The sequence below is a fragment of the Bombina bombina genome, chromosome 7, assembly GCF_027579735.1.
Source record: "Bombina bombina isolate aBomBom1 chromosome 7, aBomBom1.pri, whole genome shotgun sequence".
NCBI classification, from domain to species: domain Eukaryota; kingdom Metazoa; phylum Chordata; class Amphibia; order Anura; family Bombinatoridae; genus Bombina; species Bombina bombina.
Genome location: NC_069505.1, coordinates 581,535,142 through 581,562,203, shown reverse-complemented (window position 1 = coordinate 581,562,203; position 27,062 = coordinate 581,535,142). Strand labels below are relative to the sequence as shown.

Here is a 27,062-nt window from a genome sequence, read left to right as displayed (position 1 = left end):
GGATATAGCTAAGGGTCCGATTATTGTCGGAGGAGATCTCAACTTCCCCTTAAATCCAACATTAGATACATCTACTGGGAGATCTTACATACGAAATAACACCCTCAAATCTAACTGCACAGCCCTGCAAACCATCAATCTCTTTGACACATGGAGGATTGTACACACGGACAAAAGAGACTACACCTTTTTCTCGCATCCACAGCACTCCTACTCCAGGTTAGATTACATTTTATGTGATCAAACTCTCCTCTCATCTCTCGTGCACTCAAAGATCACTCATACTTCTTGGTCAGACCATAGCATGGTCTCTACCATATTTAAATGGTCCAATAAAACTCGCAATACATTTAACTGGAGACTGAAAGACCACTTGCTTACTGACCAGGAAACAGTAGAAGACATTAGAAAACACTCACCTGGAAAACACTCACCTAGAAAACACAGAAAACAAACCTGGGGATACGTCGTCAGCAAACAATTGGGAGGCTTATAAATGCTACATTCGAGGAGTTATCATAAAACATAATGCCCAACAACGTAAAAAACATACGGCCCAATATACCTCACTGACTGGAGAATTGTCCACATGTGAAGCTGCACTCAGAGCAGACCCCTCCTCAGCCCCTAACCTTATTAAATTAACAAATGCAAGAGAAAACCTTAATAAATTCCTCATACAGAAAGCTCATATGAGGGCGATGACTACCAAATCTAAGTTCTTTGTAGAAAGTAATAAAGCAGGTCGACTACTAGCCAGATCTCTCAAAAAAACGGAGAATCTCCAACTTTATTAAAACAATCAGAGGTCACACCGGGGGGAACATTCACACAAACGAATAAATTACTAACGCATTTGTCTCCTATTATACGAATTTATACAATATACAAGGCGCTACGGCACTAGATAGGACAGAAAATCTAAAGACATATTTAGCCACTATTGATACACCGTCCATTACTGACGAGAATAAACAATTATTAGATTCCCCTATCACCCTCCGTGATATCACTTTAGTAATACAATCTCTGCCAAATGGCAAATCGCCGGGCCCAGACGGCCTTATGACAAAATTCTATCAACTCCTACAGAAACAGATAAATCCTCATCTTCTATCACTCTATACTGATATAGACTGCGGAAATACTCTTCCTAGTTCCCTTCTGGAGGCAATGATTACAGTTGTCCCAAAACCAGGTAAATTCAGAGACATAGTTGGTAACTATAGACCAATATCGCTCATAAACATAGATATGAAAATCTACGCCAAAATTCTAGCTAACCGAATGAGCATGATATTACCTAGTATTATACACCCAGACCAAGTGGGCTTCATTAGGGGACGGGAGGCGAAGGACAATACTATAAGATTGCTTCACTCTCTACAACACGCATCTTATAATCATACACCTCTAATTTTGCTCTCCACAGATGCTGAAAAAGCATTTGACAGGGTGGACTGGCAATTTATGTGGTCCACCCTGTCAAAATTTGGCTTTTCTGAAAAATGTATTTATAGAATACAGGCCCTTTATCATAATCCAAATGCTAAAGTCAGAATAAAAAACACCATTTCGCAACCTTTCCCTATTTCTAATGGCACTCGCCAAGGATGCCCGCTTTCCCCCCTATTATTCGCTCTCACGGTTGAAATTCTAGCGTTACAAATTAGAAACAATCAACTTATTCAAGGTTTACAATTTGGTGATATTGTTCAGAAATGCCTCCTGTTTGCTGATGATGTGATCCTCACATTACAATCTCCAAGCACTTCCCTACCGGCCCTTATAGAAACATTGGAAAGATATAAAGTAGTCTCCAACTTCTCCATTAATATGGAGAAGTCGGGACTGATGCCAATTAATCTAACCTCCGAGGAAATACAGTCCATATCACAACAAACAAAATTTGTACTGACAGACAAACTTAAATATTTAGGCTTAATAGTCCCCAAAGACACACATAAGCTATTATCAGATAACTACATTGCCCTTCAAAATAATATCAAGAACTTATTAGACTCATGGCATAGACAGGGACATCTATCATGGCTAGGCCGGATTAATACGGTAAAAATGATGGTAGTCCCCAAATACCTATATCTATTCCTGTCATGAACTCCTCAGTTCCACCTTAACGTATGTTACTACATCTCACATACCACCTTAAGAATCAATTATCTGGCTCTCTTTTCCTTTAAAAGCTTTCCATTTCCCATACACCTTTGCTGGTTTATTGAAGGTTGATACCCACTCACTCTCCAGCCTTTCTTGTTACTTGTCTAAAACAGAGTATCACTTGTTCTGTGATTAGCTCTGTCTCCTTCAACTGAAGCTACTTCTCATCTAAAGCAGAAGTCACCTGTTGCAACTGCAGCACGCACGCCGCTCTAACAACTTCCAGCTTAACGGGCACAGGCCGCAATCTGCAGAGAGGATCAGAGAGGCTGCACGCACACAGCTGCAAGAGCCAGGTTCCGTATACAAGTGTTAGCATTGCCGTTAAGACTGTGAACTTATCTTTACCGTATGGTGTAATGTTTAACAGCTCAGCAAGCTGATACAGTATTCTTAACACTGTTTACAAATCTTTACTGCAAGGTGTATTATTTAAAGGCCCAGCAAGCTGAAACAGTAAACTTAACACTGTGAACTTATCTTTACCACAAGGTGTATTATTTAAAGGGCCAGCAAGCTGAAACATTATACTCCACACTGTGAACTTATCTTTACCGCAAGGTGTATTATTTAAAGGCACAGTATTACCTTAAAGGGGACCTCACTTATCTGTCACAAACCTATATAAACTGCTACTTATTATCTAAAAGTTTACATAGTACAAACTTATCTCTGGACCCAGATATAATTCACCTGATCTTACTACTTATAATTTTGAGGTGAATATTCCGGGCTACATTAATCCAGGTGATTAAGACTCTGTCTCCTCACTAGCAGACAGACTTAATCACATGATACATACAAACTATTTACCAGAGAACACTCATAATCAGACTAAAGAAACAGCAATCGAATTGCTGATCATTACATAATAAACCAGCCCTAAAATCTATATTTGATAATGGAGCCCAGTGACCTGACATCACAAATCCATACCCTAAATCAGCGTTTGGATAGACTGACACAGGATTTTAGAGAGCTGCAGGTAGAAAACCAGAGTCTCAAAGCCTGTTTAAGGGAAGCATTGTCAAATAGGAACTCTGGAACTGATCATCAAGCAGAACCCCAAGTCTCCTACCCGGAGAAATTTTCTGGAGATCGTTCCACATTTAGGCAGTTTAGGAATGCATGCCTCTTGCTTTTTGACCTTCGTCCTAGGACATATGCAACTGATAGGTCCAAGGTTCTAACCATACTCTCCTATCTCAGGGGAGAACCCAGGGCCTGGGCCGACTCCTTTTATGAGACCCAGGACCCCATTCTAAATTCCCTGGATGCTTTCCTAAAGGCATTATCAGGCCTCTACGATGACCCCTACCTTCAAATAACTGCAGAAAGTAAACTCAGGAACTTAAAGCAGTCTAAAGCACCGGTAGAAGAGTACATTACCAGATTTAGAATCTGGGCTAGAGATTCCCTCTGGAATGAGGTATCTCTAAAAAACCAATACCGTCTCGGACTTGCAGAGGAGATCAAGGATGAGCTTGCCAGGATTGGTATACCGGATCGTCTTGACGACCTTTATGCCCTCACGATTACAATTGACAGACGCCTTAGAGAGAGGAAGCAGGAAAGAAGCCCATCTACAGCACCTGTTCACAGGGTACTGCCAACTCCTCCAACCGTTGGTCCACCATCCGACCAACCCACGGACATCAGTTTTATTAGGGGTCCACTTACCCCGCAGGAAAAGGCTAGACGCCGAACTGCGAATTTATGTATGTACTGCGCAGGTACTGGTCATGCAGTTAAGGAGTGCCCTCTATTACTAAAGCAGAAGATAGGTAAGATCCATAACATAAAACATTGTTTCCACACAAAAACCACTGCTACAGCTTACCTTACCATTCCCTTGCTTTTGCAGTGGGACCGACACAGGATAGAGTGTAACGCCATCATCGATACAGGCGCTTGCGCCAACTTTATTGATTTACGTTTGGTTGAATTAAATAAAATACCCTTTCAGTTTAAAAGCACACCTTTGCCTATAAAAGTCATTGATGGTTCGCATTTAGCATCTGGTCCAGTGTCTCAACAGACTATTCCTTTACTCGTTTCCTCTCCACCTGGTCACACTGAAACTATCTCCTTTGACATTATTTCTTCTCCCATTTACCCTATTGTTCTGGGAATCACTTGGCTTCAACTACACCAACCTGTGGTACATTGGGATACCCTCACCATTTCATTCTCCTCTCCCTACTGTGTCTCAACTTGTTTTCCAAACACTCACTTGTTCACTACTTCCTCATCTCCTATTCCTACACAATATCTTGACTTCTCTGCTGTCTTCAATAAAACAGAAGCCGAGTCGTTGCCCCCACATAGGCCTTACGATTGCCCCATAGACTTACTTCCCGGGGCAACCATTCCCTATGGCCACATCTATCCTCTTTCTAGACCTGAATTGGCTCATTTAAAAACCTATATCACTGATAATCTAAAAAAAGGTTTTATTCGCCCTTCCACCTCCTCTGCCGGTGCCGGCATTTTTTTCGTGAAAAACAAGGATGGGTCTTTACGTCCGATAATAGATTATCGGGAATTAACCCCTTAATGACCGAGGACGTGCAGGGTACGTCCTCAGAAAAAAGGCAGTTAATGCCTGAGAACGTACCCTGCACGTCCTCGGTGTGGAAAGCAGCTGGAAGCGATCCTGCTCGCTTCCAGCTGCTTTCCGGTTATTGCAGTGATGCCTCGATATGGAGGCATCCTGCAATAACCTTAGATGGCCATCCGATGCAGAGAGAGCCACTCTGTGGCCCTCTCTGCACCGGACATCGATGGCCGGTATCGTTGGTGGGTGGGAGCCGGTGTGGGAGGTGGGTGGCGGCCATCGATGGCCCTTGTCATGTGGAGGGGGGCGGGATTGTGGGCGTGCAAGTCCGGGCGCGCGCGGGGGCGTGCGCACGTGCACGAGGGGGCGCGCGCGGGGGCGCGCCGGGGCAGGGACCGGGTGGGGACCGCTGCACTACAGAAAAAAATGTGTCCCAAAATAAAAGTGGGACGAGTAATTTTAAAAAAAACACCTTATTCGGTATTTAGGTGGTGGGGGTTGGTCCGGGGGGGGGGGGGGGGGGGGGAGAAATAACAAAAATAAAAATTAAATAAATATTTGATTGTGCAAAATGGGTACTGGCAGACAGCTGCCAGTACCCAAGATGGCCCCCAATAAGGCAGAGGGGGAGGCTTAGAGAGCTGTTTTGGGGGGGATCAGGGAGGTTGGGGGCTAAGGGGGGATCCTAAACACAGCATATGTAAATATGCTTTTTTTTTTTTCTTTTTAAAAAAAAAAAAAATCTTTTATTTTAGTACTGGCAGACTTTCTGCCAGTACTTAAGATGGCGGGGACAATAGTGGGGTGGGGGAGGGAAGGGAGCTGTTTGGGAGGGATCAGGGGGTGGGATGTGTCAGGTGGGAGGCTGAACTCTACACTAAAGCTAAAATTAACCCTGCAAGCTCCCTACACACTACCTAATTAACCCCTTCACTGCTAGCCATAATACACGTGTGATGCGCAGCAGCATTTAGCGACTTTCTAATTACCAAAAAGCAACGCCAAAGTCATATATGTCTGCTATTTCTGAACAAAGGGCATCCCAGAGAAGCATTTACACCCATTTGTGCCATAATTGCACAAGCTGTTTGTAAATAATTTCAGTGAGAAACCTAAAATTGTGAAAAAATTAACGTTTTTTTTTAATTTGATCGCATTTGGCGGTGAAATGGTGGCATGAAATATACCAAAATGGGCCTATATCAATACTTGGGGTTGTCTACTACACTACACTAAAGCTAAAATTAACCCTAGAAGCTCCCTACATGCTCCCTAATTAACCCCTTCACTGCTGGGCATAATACGCGTATTTTGCGCAGGGGCATTTAGCAGCCTTCTAATTACCAAAAAGCAAAGCCAAAGCCATATATGTCTGCTATTTCTGAACAAAGGGGATCCCAGAGAAGCATTTACAACCATTTATGCTATAATTGCATAAGTTGTTTGTAAATAATTTCAGTGAGAAACCTAAAGTTTGTGAAAATATTTGTGAAAAAGTGAAAAAAAAATTTATTTGATCGCATTTGGCGGTGAAATGGTGGCATGAAATATACCAAAATGGGCCTAGATCAATACTTTGGGATGTCTTCTAAAAAAAAATATATACATGTCAATGGATATTCAGGGATTCCTGAAAGATATTAGTGTTCCAATGTAACTAGCGCTAATTTTGAAAAAAAGTGGTTTGGAAATAGCAAAGTGCTACTTGTATTTATGGCCCTATAACTTGCAAAAAAAGCAAAGAACATGTAAACATTGGATATTTCTAAACTCAGGACAAAATTTAGAAACTATTTAGCATGGGTGTTTTTTGGTGGTTGTAGATGTGTAACAGATTTTGGGGGTCAAAGTTAGAAAAAATGTGTTTTTTTTCCATTTTTTCCTCATATTTTATAATGTTTTTTATAGTAAATTATAAGATATGATGAAAATTATGGTATCTTTTGAAAGTCAATTTAATGGCGAGAAAAACGGTATATAATATGTGTGGGTACAGTAAATGAGTAAGAGGAAAATTACAGCTAAACACAAACACCGCAAAAATGTAAAAATAGCCTTGGTCCCAAACGGACAGAAAATGGAAAAGTGCTGCGGTCATTAAGGGGTTAAACAAGCGTACTAAAAAGAACAGGTACCCTTTGCCTCTCATTCCCGAGTTAATTGAGAGGTTAAGAGGCGCCACTATTTTTACTAAACTTGATCTTAGGGGTGCCTACAACCTTGTAAGAATAAGGTCCGGAGACGAGTGGCTGACTGCATTTAGGACCAGGTATGGTCTTTTCGAATATACAGTTATGCCATTCGGGTTGTGTAATGCTCCGGCAACATTCCAGAATTTCATTAATGATATCTTTAGGGACATCCTCGACACTTTCCTGGTGGTCTATCTAGACGATATTCTTATCTATTCTTCCTCTTTCTCTGAAGATGTCAAACACGTCAGGTTAGTGTTATCCAGATTACAGACACATAAGCTGTATGTCAAGTTAGAGAAGTGTCTCTTCCATGTAAATGAAGTATCATTTCTTGGCTATCGCATTAGCAATAGCAGGATATCTATGGAGGATAGTAAAATCTCTGCCATCACCACTTGGCCTATACCTTCCAACATAAAAGAAGTCCAGCGGTTCTTAGGCTTCGCCAATTTTTACAGGCGCTTTATCTGCAATTTTGCAGCCATTGCTAGGCCACTCACTAACCTGACTAGGACCTCTAAGCCATTCATCTGGACTCCAGAAACTCAAAAGGCATTTGAACTCCTTAAATCTCTATTTGTCACTTCCCCAGTACTGCACATTCCCAACAGCAAAGCACAATTCGTATTGGAAGTGGATGCGTCCGAATACGCCATCGGATCTATTCTATCCCAGAGACTCTTACCAAAAGATCCTTTGCACCCAGTGTGTTACTTCTCCAGACTCCTTACACCTGCTGAACTCAACTATCCAGTGGGGGAAAAGGAGCTTCTCGCAATTAAGACTTCATTTGACCAGTGGAGACATTTGCTGGAGGGCTCAGAACATCCAATAGTAATTTATACGGACCATAAAAACCTACAATATCTTCAAACTAGTCGTACTTTGTCAGCTCAGGTGGAGCTTGTACTTTTCACGATTCAATTTTACCATCACATATCGACCTGGATCAAGAAACTGTAAGGCGGACGCTCTGTCTCGAAAAGATATTAAGCCTTCCACAGCTCCTCCCAACTCAACAATAGTTCCCGTTACATCCATAATTGGTGTACTCTCACCTGATAGCACTGAATTAAAGAACCAACAACTCGATACAACAAAGGCTACTTACCCTCTCACCCCTGATCAAAACGGTATCCTCTGTAATAAGTCAAGATATTACATACCACCATCTCTCCGGACAAAAGTGTTATCTATAACACATGATTCCTCCTTAGCTGGTCATTTGGGAATACATAAGACCTATGACCTTCTACAAAGGCACTTCTGGTGGCCTTCTATGAGACACTCAGTAAAACAATATATAAGATCCTGTTCCACCTGTCAAACCTGTAAACCATCTCATCAACTCCCTCTGGGCCTATTGCAAAACATACCCTTACCAGACTATACGTGGGCATACGTCTCTATGGATTTTATCGTTGATCTTCCAAGCTCCTGTGGCATGACTGTCATCTTTGTCGTGGTTGACCTGTTCTCTAGAATGGCCCACTTCATTCCTACAGCTTCACTTCCTACAGCACAGCAGACTGCAGATCTATTTATCAAAGAGATTGTTCGACTGCATGGCCTTCCAGTATCTGTACTCAGTGACAGAGGGTCGCAATTTACATCCAAGTTTTGGAGATCCCTATGTCAATCTCTTGGCATTCAGCAACACCTGACTACATCGTACCACCCGCAAACAAATGGGCTATGTGAACGTACCAACCAATGGTTGGAGCAATACCTGAGATGTTTTTGTTCCCATAAACACGACTCTTGGGCTTCGCTCCTTCCCCAGGCTGAATTTTCTTTCAATAACACTACTAATTCATCCACAGGATTTTCACCCTTTCATGTCAACTCAGGAAAGCACCCTCGTTTTCACTCGCTACCTCCTGCAAACAGTCCCTGTCCACAAGTAAATGACTTGGTCAACTCCATTAAACAGACCTATACTGTCATACAAGAGAACATCAAGCAAGCACAAGCCACCCAGAAACTATACTACGACCTACGCCATCGTCCCCAACCCGCCTACAAAGTGGGTGACTTAGTTTGGCTCGCCACCAAAAATCTTAAATTACCTACACCCTGTAGGAAATTCAATAAACTGTTTGTGGGACCCTTCCCGATAGTGGCTATAAGCAACCCTGTCACTGTTACCCTACAACTCCCAGCAACTTACCGTATACATCCCACATTTCATGTGTCACTTGTCAAACCCTGTGATCCCTCTACCCATGTCTCTCCATCTCCTCCAGAATCTCCTACACCTGACCCCGAATACGAAGTACATTCTATAGTCGACTCCCGAAGGTATCACGGTGAACTCCAATACCTTGTCCGCTGGTCGGGGTATGACTCATCTGAGGATTCCTGGGAGCCGGCATCCAATCTATCGGCTCCTCGTCTGGTGTCTGTGTTCCACCATAGGCATCCTGATCGTCCAGCGCCTTGACACCTCCTTGAGGTTCTTTTGAGGGGGGGATGTGTCATGAACTCCTCAGTTCCACCTTAACTTATGTTACTACATCTCACATACCACCTTAAGAATCAATTATCTGGCTCTCTTTTCCTTTAAAAGCTTTCCATTTCCCATACACCTTTGCTGGTTTATTGAAGGTTGATACCCACTCACTCTCCAGCCTTTCTTGTTACTTGTCTAAAACAGAGTATCACTTGTTCTGTGATTAGCTCTGTCTCCTTCAACTGAAGCTACTTCTCATCTAAAGCAGAAGTCACCTGTTGCAACTGCAGCACGCACGCCGCTCTAACAACTTCCAGCTTAACGGACACAGGCCGCAATCTGCAGAGAGGATCAGAGAGGCTGCACGCACACAGCTGCAAGAGCCAGGTTCCGTATACAAGTGTTAGCATTGCCGTTAAGACTGTGAACTTATCTTTACCGTATGGTGTAATGTTTAACAGCTCAGCAAGCTGATACAGTATTCTTAACACTGTTTACAAATCTTTACTGCAAGGTGTATTATTTAAAGGCCCAGCAAGCTGAAACAGTAAACTTAACACTGTGAACTTATCTTTACCACAAGGTGTATTATTTAAAGGGCCAGCAAGCTGAAACATTATACTCCACACTGTGAACTTATCTTTACCGCAAGGTATATTATTTAAAGGCACAGTATTACCTTAAAGGGGACCTCAATTATCTGTCACAAACCTATATAAACTGCTACTTATTATCTAAAAGTTTACATAGTACAAACTTATCTCTGGACCCAGATATAATTCACCTGATCTTACTACTTATAATTTTGAGGTGAATATTCCGGGCTACATTAATCCAGGTGATTAAGACTCTGTCTCCTCACTAGCAGACAGACTTAATCACATGATACATACAAACTATTTACCAGAGAACACTCATAATCAGACTAAAGAAACAGCAATCGAATTGCTGATCATTATAATTCCAAACCCTGCCTATGACTATACCTAAACCTTACCTTCACGCACAGCAAAAGATGATAAATTCTTTTATCTGGTCCTATAAACGCCCGAGAATTGCCCAACACACATTGTACCTTAGCAAAGAGGATGGGGGCCTTAACGTCCCCAATCTAGCGAATTACTATAAAGCAACACACTTAACTAGAATAGTGGCTTGGAATCACTTCGCATCTTCAAATGTATGGATACAGATGGAGAGGCATCTATCACAGGTTAGCCACATGAGAGATATGCCCTGGATCCCTAGAGACTCTAGACCCCACATTATACAACACAATGAATATATTAAAACAACACTAGCAGTATGGGATGAAGTGATCACACGTATAAAAGGATTATCAACACCAATATCCCCCCTAACCCCTGTTCTCCGATATATTTTTAAAACATAGCCTTCACACCCATGCTAATGACAACAAGCTCTTGCTGAATCTACCAATATATTTAATAACTACACCTTTGGGGTCAGGGACAGACTTTCACTCAATGAGGAATTGGGATCACCATTCCACAATTGGTATGCATACCTTCAAATCAGAGATGCAATTAATCACAGTCCACACAGAGTAGAAATGCTGAGACCATTGACTAAATTTGAACTGTTATGCACTAACCCGAAAAACTCGAGAGCACATCGTTCTCAGATATATAAAATCCTCAGAGGTTCCTTCCCTGAGAAACGCCCGACATACCTAACAAGATGGTCAGAAGAGTTACACACAGAGTTAGATACTGAGTCTTGGAAACGCGGGTTCCGTCACACCCACTCCTCATCCACCTCATTAATCATGTCCGAACTAAATTACAAGATACTAGCCAGGTGGTATTTAACCCCTCAACGTCTACGAGTCATTTACCCCACAGCTTCATCCAGTTGCTGGAGAAGGTGTGGAGACGAATGTACCTTAACCTACATTTGGTGGACATGCCCAAACTTAGGTGACTTCTGGCCTCAGATAGAGAGACACATGAACAAAGTCCTAAATATGGATATTACACTTTCCCCGCAGATTGTTCTCCTCAATCACATTCCAAAACTTACTTGTCTCTACAGCAAGAAACTTCTGCTTTTAATGATAACCTGTGCAAAGAGGTTAATACCTAGACTATGGAAAACACAAGAGAAACCCACTATTGCCCAATGGAGGTCAGAGGTTAATCATGTCCTCACGTTGGAGAGAATGCACTATTGTTATCAGGGGAAATCAGACACGATATTAAATATCCAACTCATTTGGGAACAAAATGTTCCTGATGATCCATGAGTTGCTCTTGAAATAATTGTTATATAGGGTCAACTAGTAAGGATACTTGCCCCCTCCCCTTTTCCCTTAACCCCACTAACCCCCTTTTATGTCTTTCCTTTGAACTGGTTCCCCTACTCTTTTAACTTCATCCACAAATATTGATGCTATTAAATATTTTGGAAATACCTAAGAAAATTAGGTCTTTGATTGTACATGCTAATAATCTTTGCGAAATGTTTCATGTTGATATCTCATACTGTAACGATTTTGAACATTTGTCAATGTACCAATTTTCAATAAAAATTATTTGAACAAAGACCAAATCATAAAGTTAATAGCCAGGAATTCAATATAACATACAGGCATACTTCATTTTATTGCGCTTCACAGATATTGCTCTTTTTTTTTTTTAACAAATTAAAGGTTTGTGGCAACCCAGTGTTGAGCATGTCTATCAGAGCCAATTACATTTTTCCAACATATAACATATATACACATAAATACACATATTTACACACACCTATATATATATATATATATATATATACATACATACACACACCACCAGCAAAAAGATTACAACTCACAGGGCTCAGATAATGGTTAGCATTTTTTAGCAATAAAGTATTTTGTAATTAAGGTATGAACTTTTTTTTTTTTAGATATAATGCTATTGCACACTTAATAGACTATAGTATAGTGTAAATATAACTTTTATATGCACTGGGAAACAAGAAAATTAGTGTGACTCACTTAATTGCTATATTCACTTTATTGAGGTGGTTTGGAACCAAACCTGCAATATCTCTGAGGTACGCGCTCTGCACACATTGTATCTGTCACAGGTGGTCCCTGTATAGCAGCAGCAGCAGCAGACAGGCATTGATCCCCACTATCAAGATCACCAGAGCTATCCTGTCTCACTCTGCAACTACTAGGCACTGCCCCACCTCTGTCACCCTGACAGTCAGTAAAGGCAAGTGGAGGCTCCCAGTAAAAAGTGGACCTGACTCATTGTACCCTCCTCCACCAGCTTCCTGCCAGAAATCCTGGAGAAGTTAATGGTGACCTCTAACCTCTGGTAGTGATGGTATCTAGCCCCTGGTGATAATACTAGCATGCCTTCAGTTTTATACGATGAGCATTGCTAACTCCAGGGTAATGAACAGTGGCAGCCTCAGACTGCCAGCTAAGTGCTTCCCAACCCCAGGACCCCATACAATAAATTACAGATACCCATATATGATGTAGTGTGTGGGTGTATCTGCATGTATAAGTGTGTGTGTGTATCTGCATGTAAAGGTGTATGCTATGTAGTGTGTGTGTATCTGTATGTATAAGTGTATGCTATGTAGTGTGTGTATCTGCATGTATAAGTGTATGCTATGTACAGTAGTGTGTGTATCTGCATGTATAAGTGTATGCTATGTAGTGTGTGTATCTGCATGTATAAGTGTGTGCTATGTAGTTTGTGTGTATATGCATGTATAGGTGTATGCTATGTAGTGTGTGTGTGTGTATATGCATGTTTAAGTGTTTGCTATGTAGTGTGTGTACATCTGCATGTATAAGTGTATGCTATGTAGTGTGCGTGTATCTGCATGTGTAAGTGTATGCTATGTAGTGTGTGTACATCTGCATGTTTAAGTGTAAGCTATGTAGTATGTGTGTGTATCTGCATGTTTAAGTGTATGCTATGTAGTGTGTGTGTGTATCTGCATGTTTAAGTGTAAGCTATGTAGTGTGTGTGTTTCTACATGTATAAGTGTAGGCTATGTAGTGTGTGTATCTGCATGTATAAGTGTATGCTATGTAAAGTGTGTGTGTGTTTATCTGCATGTGTATGCTATGTAGTGTGTGTATCTGCATGTGTAAGTGTATGCGATGTAGTGTGTGTATCTGCATGTATAAATGTATGCTATGTAGTGTGTGTGTGTATCTGCCTGTATAAGTGTATGCTATGTAGTGTGTGTGTATGTGCATGTTTAAGTGTATGCTATGTAGTGTGTTTGTATATGTGTATCTGCATGTATAAGTGTGAGCTATGTAGTGTGTGTGTGTGTATGTGGATGTTTAAGTGTATGCTATGAAGTGTGTTTGTATATGTGTATCTGCATGTATAAGTGTAAGCTAAGTAGTGTGCAGACATCCCAACCTGCAAAAACTCATTTCAGGGAGGTGCCCTCCCGCACCCCTGACTATACTACCTCACTGCATGCCAACCTCACTATAGTACCTCACTGTACTACCTATGTATAGCATCTCACTGTACCACCTCTGTATAGTACCTCACTGTACCACCTCTGTATAGTACCTCACTGTACCACCTCACTATAGTACCTCACTGTACCACATCTGTGTAGTACCTCACTGTTTCACCTCACTATAGTACCTCACTGTACCACATCTGTGTAGTACCTCACTGTACCACCTCACTATTGTACCCCCAGCCTCCCCAACCCCAATTCAGAATTTCTTAGTGCTCTGATTATGAAATAGTTGAAAATGTTATCAAATTATGGGAGTCTGTGCAATATAGAGGTATGGGAGTCTGCACAATATAGAGGTATGGGAGTCTGCACAATATAGGAATGGCAGTCTGCACAATATAGAGGTATGGGAGTCTGTACATCTCACCTATATATATCAGGTCTGCTGCTATGTCTTGCACCGCAGAGTATGGGAGTCTGCACAATATAGGAATGGGAGTCTGCACAATATAGAGGTATGGGAGTCTGCACAATATAGGAATGGGAGTCTGCACAATATAGAGGTATGGGAGTCTGTACATCTCACCTATATATATCAGGTCTGCTGCTATGTCTCGCACCGCACTAGAGTAGAGATCAGGAAGGGGGAAAAAGTAACTTCACTTAGCTAAGCAAATCTACTTCTCTTCTCTTATATCCACTCATTACTCAAACCCTAAAAGACTCTTCTCCATTTTCAACGCTCTTCTCTACCCACCTGCACCGCCCTCCTTATTTGCGTTCAGTCCTCAAGACCTGGCTGACTACTTTTTCAATAAAACACTTACCATCCGAAGAAACATCCCAACACAAGCCTGCAATCTCCCAACTTCACTCCCAGTCACCTCCTCTGCCGCTCTCTGCATCCTCCTCCCAACCACTGAGAGTGAAGTGGCTTCCCTATTGTATTCCTCACACCTCACTACCTGCCAAACTTGACCCAATTCCTTCGCATCTAATACCTTCTCTGTCTCCCACTCTCACTCCGGCTCTTCCCACATATTCAACCTATCCCTTTCTACCGGCTCATTCCCTGCCTCCTTCAAACATGCAAAGGTCACCCCATCCTCAAAAAACCCTCCCTTGACCCTAACTCTCCTGCAAACTACGGCCCCATATCACTGCTCCCACTAGCTTCAAAAATCCTTGAAAAACTAGTTTTCGATTGCCTAACCCAATTCCTGTCCTCCAACTCATTGCTCGACCCCCTGCAATCTGGCTTCCGTCCCCCAACACTTAACTGAGACTGCCCTCACCAAGGTTACTAACGATCTCCTTTCTGCTAAAAACAAAGGCTACTACTCTATACTCATCTTACTTGACCTCTCTGCTGCCTTTGACACTGTTGACCATCCCCTTCTCCTATGGACTCTCAGCTCTCTTGGGTTCTGTGACACTGCCCTCTCCTGGATTCACTCTTATCTCTCTAACAGATCCTTCTCCGTCTCTTTTGCTGGTGACTCCTCCTCTCTATTGCCTCTGTCTGTTGGAGTACCTCAAGGCTCTGTCCTGGGTCCTCTACTCTTCTCTATTTACACTTCTTCACTGGGTAAACTTATCAACAGCTATGGCTTCAACTACCACCTCTATGCTGATGACACCCAGATCTACCTTTCTACCGCTGCACTCTCTCCTTCTGTCAATTCTCACATGAGCGACTGCTTATCTGGCATTTCCTCCTAGATGGCCTCTCACCACCTAAAAATAAACATGGCCAAGACCGAATTACTTCTAATCCCCCCCTCTAACTCTACTACAGTTTCTAATTTTTCCATCACTGTTGGCGGCACCACTATCTCCCCAAGTCCGCTGCCACTGAGTCACACTTGACTCAAATTTGTCCTTCATTCCCCACATCCAACTGCTCTTTTCCTCCTGCCGCAACCACCTACGCAATAGCTCCAAAATTCGTCAGTTTCTGAGTGACGAAACTACTAAACTGCTTATCTACTCCCTAGTAATTTCCCAACTTGACTACTGCAATAACTTGCTAACTGGCCTCCCTCTCTCTCGCCTCTCTCCCCTTCAATCCATCCTAAATGCATCTGCAAGGCTAATCCACCTCTCTCGACGCTCCGTTTCTGCTGCACCTCTCTGTGAATCCCTTCACTGGCTTCCAATTCACAGCAGAATAAAATTCAAAATTCTCACCCTGACCTACAAAGCCCTCACCAATGCTGCCCCACCCTACCTGTCCTCATTCATCAACAAATATACTCCTGCCCGCCCCCTAAGATCCAACAATGACCTGCGTCTTGCGTCCTATACCATCACCTCCTCTCATGCTAGACTACAGGACTTCTCTCATGCGGCACCAACCCTCTGGAACGCACTTCCTCGAGCTGTCAGACTCTCCCCTAACCTCTCGTCCTTTAAACGTTCCCTAAAGACCTTTTCTTCAGGGAATCCTATCACCCGACTTATTAACAAATTAACTTCACGTAACCCAACAGTTGCCCTCATCTCCCCACTAATATCATTCCCACCTTTGCAGTCCCCACCTCCTGTTTCCCATCCTCCTACCCATCTAGCTTGTAAGTTCCCACGGGAATAGGGCCCTCAATTCCCCCTGTATCTGTCTGTAAAATGTTGTCTTTTATTGCATTGTTTCTCCGTTGTACTTCTATCCTTGTACCCACGGGCAGCGCTGCAGAATCTTTTGGCGCTTTATAAATAAAGAATAATAATAATAATAAGGTCTGTGAGTTGGAAATTGCTCTATTTTCAGAGCTATATTACATAAAAAGGGGCAAAATAAATAATGAAAACATTGTAAAGTTGTTTCATTATGCATAACTAAACCTTTTATATAAAAATCTCAAGGTGTTTACTGTCCCTTTAAAAAATTGTCTATGCCCATAAAATAATGACTGACAGGTATGTCTCATTAAACATGCAACCTTTTGTTATATGTCATGTCAGGTGGGACAAAATCATCCATTCATCAATTCTTTATTCAATAAAAGAGACACTAACAAATTCAATTATTAATATTTTTATTTATAGTCTTTGAATGTGCAGATTTAAAAATGAGAGAGCTTCTGCAGTTCTTCTACATAACTGATTTTGTAGATCCGTCTCAGTAGCTGGAATAATTTATCAGGCAGCAAAATGACCTGTTGCTAGGGAAAGCTCAACCTGTTGCTAAGGAAGGCCTAATCTGTCACACAACCACACTAAATATTTTTAAAGAAAGCCTATCCTATTGTTGCTATGATAAACGCAACCTTTTATGATGAAAAATGATGATTGGTTCGCCATTGCCACTATCTTTACGGGTGTGGTCACCAATATCCATTTTCTTTCCTCTCAACCAGTGAACGTAGCGTTGCTAGGAACGCGGTTGCTGGACGAAAGTGGCTGCTCCCTCGCTGATTGGATGGAAGTGACGTCTTTCATACACGCCCCTTTTCTCTCCTTGGGTTTGGATCCAGACCCGGTTTCTATTGTTTAAGGAGCGCGCACCGGAGAAGAGATAGCGACGTGATCGCGCAAATAATTGGCGGGGTCGCGCATTGTTCATAGATTCACTATAGATTTTAATGCAATTTTTTTCATTAGCTAATTTATTACTACAAATATTGTCACTGTATCTCCATCCATAACTATTGTGTGATTACAGAGGTATACTGATTGTATATATATATATATTACATGCTGCATATGGTCACATATGTACTCTGACTTATGGTACATATTAATTATTATTATCATTGTGCTGCATACACACTGTAGAGCACACAAGGTTTGATACAATGTGTCAGTCAATAGGTGGGAATGAGTAGAGTGACAAATGAGTTGAAACATTTGGGACCAGCACAGTGAGGGACACTAGTGTTTGGCGTAATTTATAGCAGTGATTTAAATCTGTCACAGACATAGTAATACACCCACCTTACAAATACAGCAGGTCACAGTGACACAGTCATGGAATTTGATTTTGATGTGCACAAAATCTTCCTGGATCCGATAACAAAGCTGGATAACTCCCTGATCCCATCCCGACGGCCTCTGATCTCCAGGTATCTATATCTATTATCTATCTATTTCTCATCTATCTGTCAGTCTATCTATATCATCTGTCAGTCTATCTATATATCTATCATCTATTTCTGATCTATCTATGTATCTATCTTTCTATATCTATCATCTATTTATCATCTATCTATGTATATATCTATCTATCTTTCTATCTATCATCTATTTCTGATCTATCTATCCATCTATCTATTATATATCTATTTATCATCTATCTTTCTATATCTATTATCTATCTGTCTGTCTATCTCTATCATCTATCTGTCAGTCTATCTATCATCTATTTCTGATCTATCTTTCTATCATCTATCTGTCTGTCAGTCTATCTATCTATCTATCTATCTATCTATCTATCTATCTATCTATCTATCTATCTTCAATTTCTGATCTATCTATGTATCTGCCTGTCTGTCTATCTAGCTATCATCTATCTTTCTATATCTATCTATCATCTATTTCTGAGCTATCTATGTATTTATATGTCTATCTATCTATCTATCTATCTATCTATCTATCTATATATATATATCTTTCTATCTATCATCTATTTCTGATCTATCTATTTATCATCTATCTATCTTCTATTTCTGATCTATCTATGTATCTGCCTGTCTGTCTATCTATCTATCTATCTATCTATCATCTATCTATTTATCATCTATCTTTCTATATCTATCTATCATCTATTTCTTAGCTATCTATGTATTTATATGTGTATATATATATATATATATCTTTCTATCATCTATTTCTGATCTATCTATTTATCATCTATCTATCTATCTATCTATCATCTATCTCTATCATCTGTCAGTCTATCTATCTATAATCTATCTGTCCGTCTATCTATCTTTCTTCTGTCTGTCTATATCAATCTATCTATCTTCTGTCTGTCTATATCTATCTATCAATCTTCTATTTCTATCAATGTAGTTTTAGTGACGTTTCGGGACAACAAAAGTCCCTTCCTCTGACAAGTTAACAATGTGCAAAATCAGTCTTTAAATAGGCCCCAGATAACACTCCCCTCAAAATCAGCCAATCCAGGCCGAATAATAATCACACCCCTTCAGTGACCAATGAAAATCAGTGACAGATATATACATAATTATGTTGTGAAAATATCGATAAAAAAACCTAGATAAAATCATACCCAGAGTGACCCCTCATAAAGGTAGTGATGCCCCAATCCGATATATATATGCTGGCATGTTATAGAAAGCAAAATGTAAATAAAAACAAACAAACTTAATGTTAGCCTACTGGCCAATCAGCATCCATTTTGCATCAGACCCTGATATGTCATACAACGCTACCATGGATTGCTCCCCCTGTCACTAAGGACGCCCGGAGGAATAGCAAATCAGATCAACACCCCCCAATGTAAAAAAATTATCACTACGTCTGTTCAGTGAATTAACAGTTGATCAAAATTATAGCGTGTCGGATATAAAAACCAAAGCGCCTAGTAGGCTGGGTCTAGAACTAATATGAAAATGGATATTAAAAAGCTAATTATAGTATAAAAATAACACTTTAATTTTTACAAGCATGGATCCATGTTACAATCGAACAAACATATTAAAATAAAATATAAAATATAATAAAAACAATAAACAGAAAAACTCCAATAATTAAAAATCTCTTCGTAGCTGGTTGGGCTTAATTGGACTGATCCCCTTTCTAAGTGGGACCGTGAGTACTCTGGCACCTTGCTACAGGTGAAGGTAACCTCGTTAGAGGTTATAACAAGAATCTATGGCCTAGATTTGGAGTTCGGCGGTAGCCGTCAAAACCAGCGTTAGAGGCTCCTAACGCTGGTTTTGGCCGCACGCTGGTATTTGGAGTCAGTGATTAAAGGGTCTAACGCTCACTTTACAGCCGCGACTTTTCCATACCGCAGATCCCCCTACGCCATTTGCGTAGCCTATATTTTCAATGGGATCTTTCTAACGCTGGTATTTAGAGTCGTTTCTGAAGTGAGCGTTAGAGCTCTAACGACAAAATTCCAGCCGCCTGAAAAAAGCAGGAGTTAAGAGCTTTCTGGCTAACGCCGGTTTATAAAGCTCTTAACTACTGTACCCTAAAGTACACTAACACCCATAAACTACCTATGTACCCCTAAACCGAGGTCCCCCCACACCGCCGCCACTCGATTAAAATTTTTAACCCCTAATCTGCCGACCGCCACCTACGTTATATTTATGTACCCCTAATCTGCTGCCCCTAACCCCGCCGACCCCTGTATTATATTTATTCACCCCTAACCTGCCCCCCACAACGTCGCCGCCAGCTACTTACAATAATTAACCCCTAATCTTCCGACCGCAAATCGCCGCCACCTACGTTATCCCTATGTACCCCTAATCTGCTGCCCCTAACATCGCCGACCCCTATATTATATTTATTAACCCCTAATCTGCCCCCCTCAACGTCGCCGACACCTGCCTACACTTATTAACCCCTAATCTGCCGAGTAGACCTGAGCGCTACTATAATAAAGATATTAACCCCTAACCCGCCTCACTAACCCTATCATAAATAGTATTAACCCCTAATCTGCCCTCCCTAACATCGCCGACACCTACCTTCAATTATTAACCCCTAAACTTCCGATCGGAGCTCACCGCTATTCTAATAAATGTATTAACCCCTAAAGCTAAGTCTAACCCTAACACTAACACCCCCCTAAGTTAAATATAATTTACATCTAACGAAATTAATTAACTCTTATTAAATAACTTATTCCTATTTAAAGCTAAATACTTACCTGTAAAATAAATCCTAATATAGCTACAATATAAATTATAATTATATTATAGCTATTTTAGGATTAATATTTATTTTACAGGCAACTTTGTATTTATTTTAACCAGGTACAATAGCTATTAAATAGTTAAGAACTATTTAATAGTTACCTAGTTAAAATAATTACAAATTTACCTGTAAAATAAATCCTAACCTAAGTTATAATTAAACCTAACACTACCCTATCAATAAAATAATTAAATAAACTACCTACAATTACCTACAATTAACCTAACACTACACTATCAATAAATTAATTAAACACAATTGCTACAAATAAATACAATTAAATAAACTAGCTAAAGTACAAAAAATAAAAAAAGAACTAAGTTACAGAAAATAAAAAAATATTTACAAACATAATAAAAATATTACAACAATTTTAAACTAATTACACCTACTCTAAGCCCCCTAATAAAATAACAAAGCCCCCCAAAATAAAAAATTCCCTACCCTATTCTAAATTAAAAAAGTTACAAGCTCTTTTACCTTACCAGCCCTGAACAGGGCCCTTTGCGGGGCATGCCCCAAGAATTTCAGCTCTTTTGCCTGTAAAAAAAAACATACAATACCCCCCCCCAACATTACAACCCACCACCCACATACCCCTAATCTAACCCAAACCCCCCTTAAATAAACTTAACACTAAGCCCCTGAAGATCTTCCTACCTTGTCTTCACCATCCAGGTATCACCGATCCGACCTGGCTCCAAGATCTTCATCCAACCCAAGCGGGGGTTGGCGATCCATAATCCGGTGCTCCAAAGTCTTCCTCCTATCCGGCAAGAAGAGGACATCCGGACCGGCAAACATCTTCTCCAAGCGGCATCTTCGATCTTCTTCCATCCGGTGCGGAGCGGGTCCATCTTGAAGCAGGCGACGCGGATCCATCCTCTTCTTCCGATGTCTCCCGACTAATGACGGTTCCTTTAAGGGACGTCATCCAAGATGGCGTCCCTCGAATTCCGATTGGCTGATAGGATTCTATCAGCCAATCGGAATTAAGGTAGGAATTTTCTGATTGGCTGATGGAATCAGCCAATCAGAATCAAGTTCAATCCGATTGGCTGATCCAATCAGCCAATAAGATTGAGCTCGCATTCTATTGGCTGTTCCGATCAGCCAATAGAATGCGAGCTCAATCTGATTGGCTGATGGGATCGGCCAATCGGATTGAACTTGATTCTGATTGGCTGATTCCATCAGCCAATCAGAAAATTCCTACCTTAATTCCGATTGGCTGATAGAATCCTATCAGCCAATCGGAATTCGAGGGACGCCATCTTGGATGACGTCCCTTAAAGGAACCGTCATTAGTCGGGAGACATCGGAAGAAGAGGATGGATCCGCGTCGCCTGCTTCAAGATGGACCCGCTCCGCACCGGATGGAAGAAGATCGAAGATGCCGCTTGGAGAAGATGTTTGCCGGTCCGGATGTCCTCTTCTTGCCGGATAGGAGGAAGACTTTGGAGCACCGGATTATGGATCGCCAACCCCCGCTTGGGTTGGATGAAGATCTTGGAGCCAGGACGGATCGGTGATACCTGGATGGTGAAGACAAGGTAGGAAGATCTTCAGGGGCTTAGTGTTAAGTTTATTTAAGGGGGGTTTGGGTTAGATTAGGGGTATGTGGGTGGTGGGTTGTAATGTTGGGGGGGGGTATTGTATGTTTTTTTTTACAGGCAAAAGAGCTGAAATTCTTGGGGCATGCCCCGCAAAGGGCCCTGTTCAGGGCTGGTAAGGTAAAAGAGCTTGTAACTTTTTTAATTTAGAATAGGGTAGGGAATTTTTTATTTTGGGGGGCTTTGTTATTTTATTAGGGGGCTTAGAGTAGGTGTAATTAGTTTAAAATTGTTGTAATATTTTTATTATGTTTGTAAATATTTTTTTATTTTCTGTAACTTAGTTCTTTTTTTATTTTTTGTACTTTAGCTAGTTTATTTAATTGTATTTATTTGTAGCAATTGTGTTTAATTAATTTATTGATAGTGTAGTGTTAGGTTAATTGTAGGTAATTGTAGGTAGTTTATTTAATTATTTTATTGATAGGGTAGTGTTAGGTTTAATTATAACTTAGGTTAGGATTTATTTTACAGGTAAATTTGTAATTATTTTAACTAGGTAACTATTAAATAGTTCTTAACTATTTAATAGCTATTGTACCTGGTTAAAATAAATACAAAGTTGCCTGTAAAATAAATATTAATCCTAAAATAGCTATAATATAATTATAATTTATATTGTAGCTATATTAGGATTTATTTTACAGGTAAGTATTTAGCTTTAAATAGGAATAAGTTATTTAATAAGAGTTAATTAATTTCGTTAGATGTAAATTATATTTAACTTAGGGGGGTGTTAGTGTTAGGGTTAGACTTAGCTTTAGGGGTTAATACATTTATTAGAATAGCGGTGAGCTCCGATCGGAAGTTTAGGGGTTAATAATTGAAGGTAGGTGTCGGCGATGTTAGGGAGGGCAGATTAGGGGTTAATACTATTTATGATAGGGTTAGTGAGGCGGATTAGGGGTTAATAACTTTATTATAGTAGCGCTCAGGTCCGCTCGGCAGATTAGGGGTTAATAAGTGTAGGTAGGTGTCGGCGACGTTGTGGGGGGCAGATTAGGGGTTAATAAATATAATATAGGGGGCGGCGGTGTTAGGGGTAGCAGATTAGGGGTACATAGGGATAACGTAGGTGGCGGCGTTTTACGGAGCGGCAGATTAGGGGTTAATAATAATATGCAGGGGTCAGCGATAGTGGGGGCGGCAGATTAGGGGTTAATAAGTGTAAGGGTAGGGGTGTTTAGACTCGGGGTACATGTTAGGGTGTTAGGTGCAGACGTAGGAAGTGTTTCCCCATAGGAAACAATGGGGCTGCGTTAGGAGCTGAACGCTGCTTTTTTGCAGGTGTTAGGTTTTTTTTCAGCTCAAACAGTCCCATTGTTTCCTATGGGAGAATCGTGCACGAGCACGTTTTTGAGGCCGGCCGCGTCCGTAAGCAACTCTGGTATCGAGAGTTGCATTTGCGGTAAAAATGCTCTACGCTCCTTTTTTGGAGCCTAACGCAGCATTTGTTTTAACTCTCGATACCAGAGTTAAATTTATGGTGCGGCCAGAAAAAAGCCCGCGGAGCGTTAACAGCCCTTTTACCGCCGAACTCCAAATCTAGGCCTATGTGTGTTCTTTGGTGAAGCTATATCGATTATCCCAAAATCTTTTTGAAAAATGTGGTGTGTAGTAGTGATGCGCAAAAGCAAAATTGCTAAAGGTGATCTAAAAATGAATCCTCGTGTGTGCCCCACACACAGAAATGAAGTGACCTAATATATTCTTAAAGTAAAAATACAGGGTATAACTCATGTGACATAAAATAAATCATGTGACATAAAATAAATAATTACAAATATTCAATCAATCAGTGAAAATCAGACGGTCAAAAATCCAAAAAATGAGTGTAGCTAAGAGCAAAAAAAAAAACCAACAAAAAAACACAATACAGTCCTTGAAAAAGCAATGTTTAATCCATCAAAACACAACGTGAAAAAAAGTGCATAATAAAGGAATGAAAAAACAGTGGCCACTGTAATAAAAAGATGGTTGTGTCCTTGATAAATCCTGTGAAGAAATAATAATGGCAGCCTATAACAATACCGGGATGTGTTGATGTATAAAAATTCGTCAGGGGCCCGGCCGACCCAAATTTTACCTAAAAAGTAGAAAACAAACACACAATAGTGCAGAGCGTAAAGTCCCAAATTGATAAGAAGGAAGAAGACTCACCAGTCGCCGCGTTTCGGTCTGTACTAGACCTTTTTCAAGACTGGATTATGCTGTCCTGGGTACTCTTTTATATCCATTTGTCAAATACGAACCGGAAGTGATCGTACAGTGCTTCCTGTTTCGTTAGATGTAAATAATGCTAATTAAACTTCTTATTTTTGATTAACCATTGTCAAAAAGTATCGTTTTTCAATTTTGTTTTTTCCTTTTAGATTCTCTTAGGTTTATACCTGAAAATATGTGTTTCTAAATACGGCTTTTTCTTTACTTTGGAAATTACTTCCGGTCTATTCTGTTCAATAACTTCCGGTCTGCATTGATCTGTACTTACAAGGATCACATACATACTTTCATTAAAAAATCTACTTACTGATCCTAAACTCATACCAACTATTCAGAATCTTTATGAAATAATTTAAATGAGTGTGTGTTTGATGTTAAAAGGATCAATCTTTATGCGGTTTCATCTGTATGGAATGGGTGTGAGCGTACACACTGATCCTATTGGGTGATTCTCCCGTATGATAATTGGGTGATGAGAGGTAAAGTGATGTTCTTATTGGTGTATTTCAGAGGGTGTGATTTTAAAGCGTTGTTTGTTTCCTAGGTAACAGAGAGTATATCGCAAAGCGGACCGGGCATATAATAAAAGATTTAGAGTTATGTGCCCATAGTGTTTGCTATCATAAAAACAACTTTCTGAATGAATCTAATACTTATATCTATCGTATTCCGATAGATGGGTTAATTTATATCTATATTGTTGGTGGAGGAGATATATTTACAAGAAAATTTCTATGGCTACTCCCCATTGTTTGATCCATATTTCTCTTAGAGATTTTCATATATCAGTGGAGTACATTCCGAGAGGAGGAATTACATTTAGCACATCTAAGTGTCTGTATTTGCACTATCAAATGCTGCTGATGTATTTAAGTTAGCTTATCTTAAAAGGGTAGCTACATCAGATTTGAGTGTCTGTATTGGTTGTCAGATGCTCCATATATGTCATGTTCTCTTCAAAGGATAACTAAGTTTTTTGCGGGGAATGTTTTATATTAGAACTTTTTGGACCGGGGGCTGGTCTGTTTAATTCCTTACAGGATTAACCCCATGCTCTCATACAGCTGTATGTGCACATGTATAGCTAAATATACATATATCGGATGCTCCTATCAAACGCTATTTGTATAGTAAATTAGCTTGTCTTTAAAGGCTAGCTATATCAGATTCGAGTGTCTGCATTTTCGTTGTCATTTGCTCTATGTATATTATATTTTTCTCTTCAAAGGATAACTGTGTATTGTGCGGGATACATATTATATTAAAACCTTTAGACCGGGGTTGGTTTGATCCCTTATAAGATTAACCCGTGCTTTCATATAGCTGCATGTACACGTGTGTAAATATGTACATATATATATATATATTTGCTAACTTCATAAGAGGGAGAGTTTATCTATTGGAGGCTATTGTTTGCAGATCTATATAAAGATGCTAATCTTACTCCGCTGAAATGATGTAATTGGTAGATGAGATTTCTAGATCTTATCACTTCTTAATATAGCAAATAGTTATTATCTTGAAATGAGGGAAACATCTTCCTAGATGTTAAGTGAATATTCACAAAAAAATATATAGATATCCTCGGACTCTTTTTTAAAAAATGGTTTCAGATAGGGTTATATTCATTAATTGATACTCGGAGGGCTAAGGGAGAGGTTATTAATTGTCTATTTCAATAGACTAGACCAGGAGATCGAGGATGAAATATAATAAATCTATATTTAATATGAACCATACCAGGAGATAGAGAGAGAAGAGTATGGACAATTATTCGTAATACCAGGAGATAGAGAGAGAAGAGTATGAACAATTATTCGTAATAGATTTTTCTATCTTCCCACATGAGGCTGTATTATTTTGCACAGAAGTGCACCAAACTGATATTTCTCATAGCATATAGTGGTTTTATTGCAGACCTATGCTTATATTTTCCATTAATTCTTTAAAAGGTCAACAGATGGGAGAGATCCTCTTTATTATTAAGACCCTTTGGGTGCAGACAATCCATTAGGAATATCCATTTAGATTCATTAGTTAATAGTTGTTTTTCGAAGTTGCCACCTCTCCAATTTTTGGCTACTTTTTGGATTCCTATGTATCTTAATGTATTGATGTTTCCATGATGCTGGGTCGCAAAATGTTGGTATAGTGGAGTGTCCGTGTTTAGTTTTTCAATCATCAACAGGTGTTCCCGGATCCTATCTCTAAGGGTCCTGGACGTCTGGCCTATATATTGCAGTCCACATGGGCATTGCAGTAGGTAGATCACTCCTCTGTCCTTACACCTTATCAGATCTTGAATTTTAAATTCCTCCTTGGTATTATGGGAGTTAAATTTAGTTGTTTTCGTCCCACACTTACAAGCTTTGCATGTGTGGCAAGGGAAGAATCCTTTCACCTTCTTTCCAAACACATCCACTATTCCTCCAGGTATTTTCTTTTGGAGGCTGGGTGCCAGTCTTGTCTTTAGATTTTTCGTCTTTCTATAT

At 40.2% G+C, this 27,062-nt stretch overlaps 1 protein-coding gene across 2 annotated transcripts in view; it reads left to right on the top strand.

The window, feature by feature from the left end:
* The first annotated feature begins 17,308 nt into the window (after nt 1-17,308).
* ATAT1 (alpha tubulin acetyltransferase 1) overlaps nt 17,309-27,062 on the top strand; it is a 56,473-nt gene continuing 46,719 nt past the window's right edge. For both annotated transcript variants that reach the window (XM_053722048.1, XM_053722047.1), the window contains exon 1: nt 17,309-17,901. In XM_053722048.1, coding sequence (XP_053578023.1) covers nt 17,807-17,901 — 95 coding nt within the window. In that variant the 5' untranslated portion in view covers nt 17,309-17,806. The remainder of the gene's footprint in view (nt 17,902-27,062) is intronic.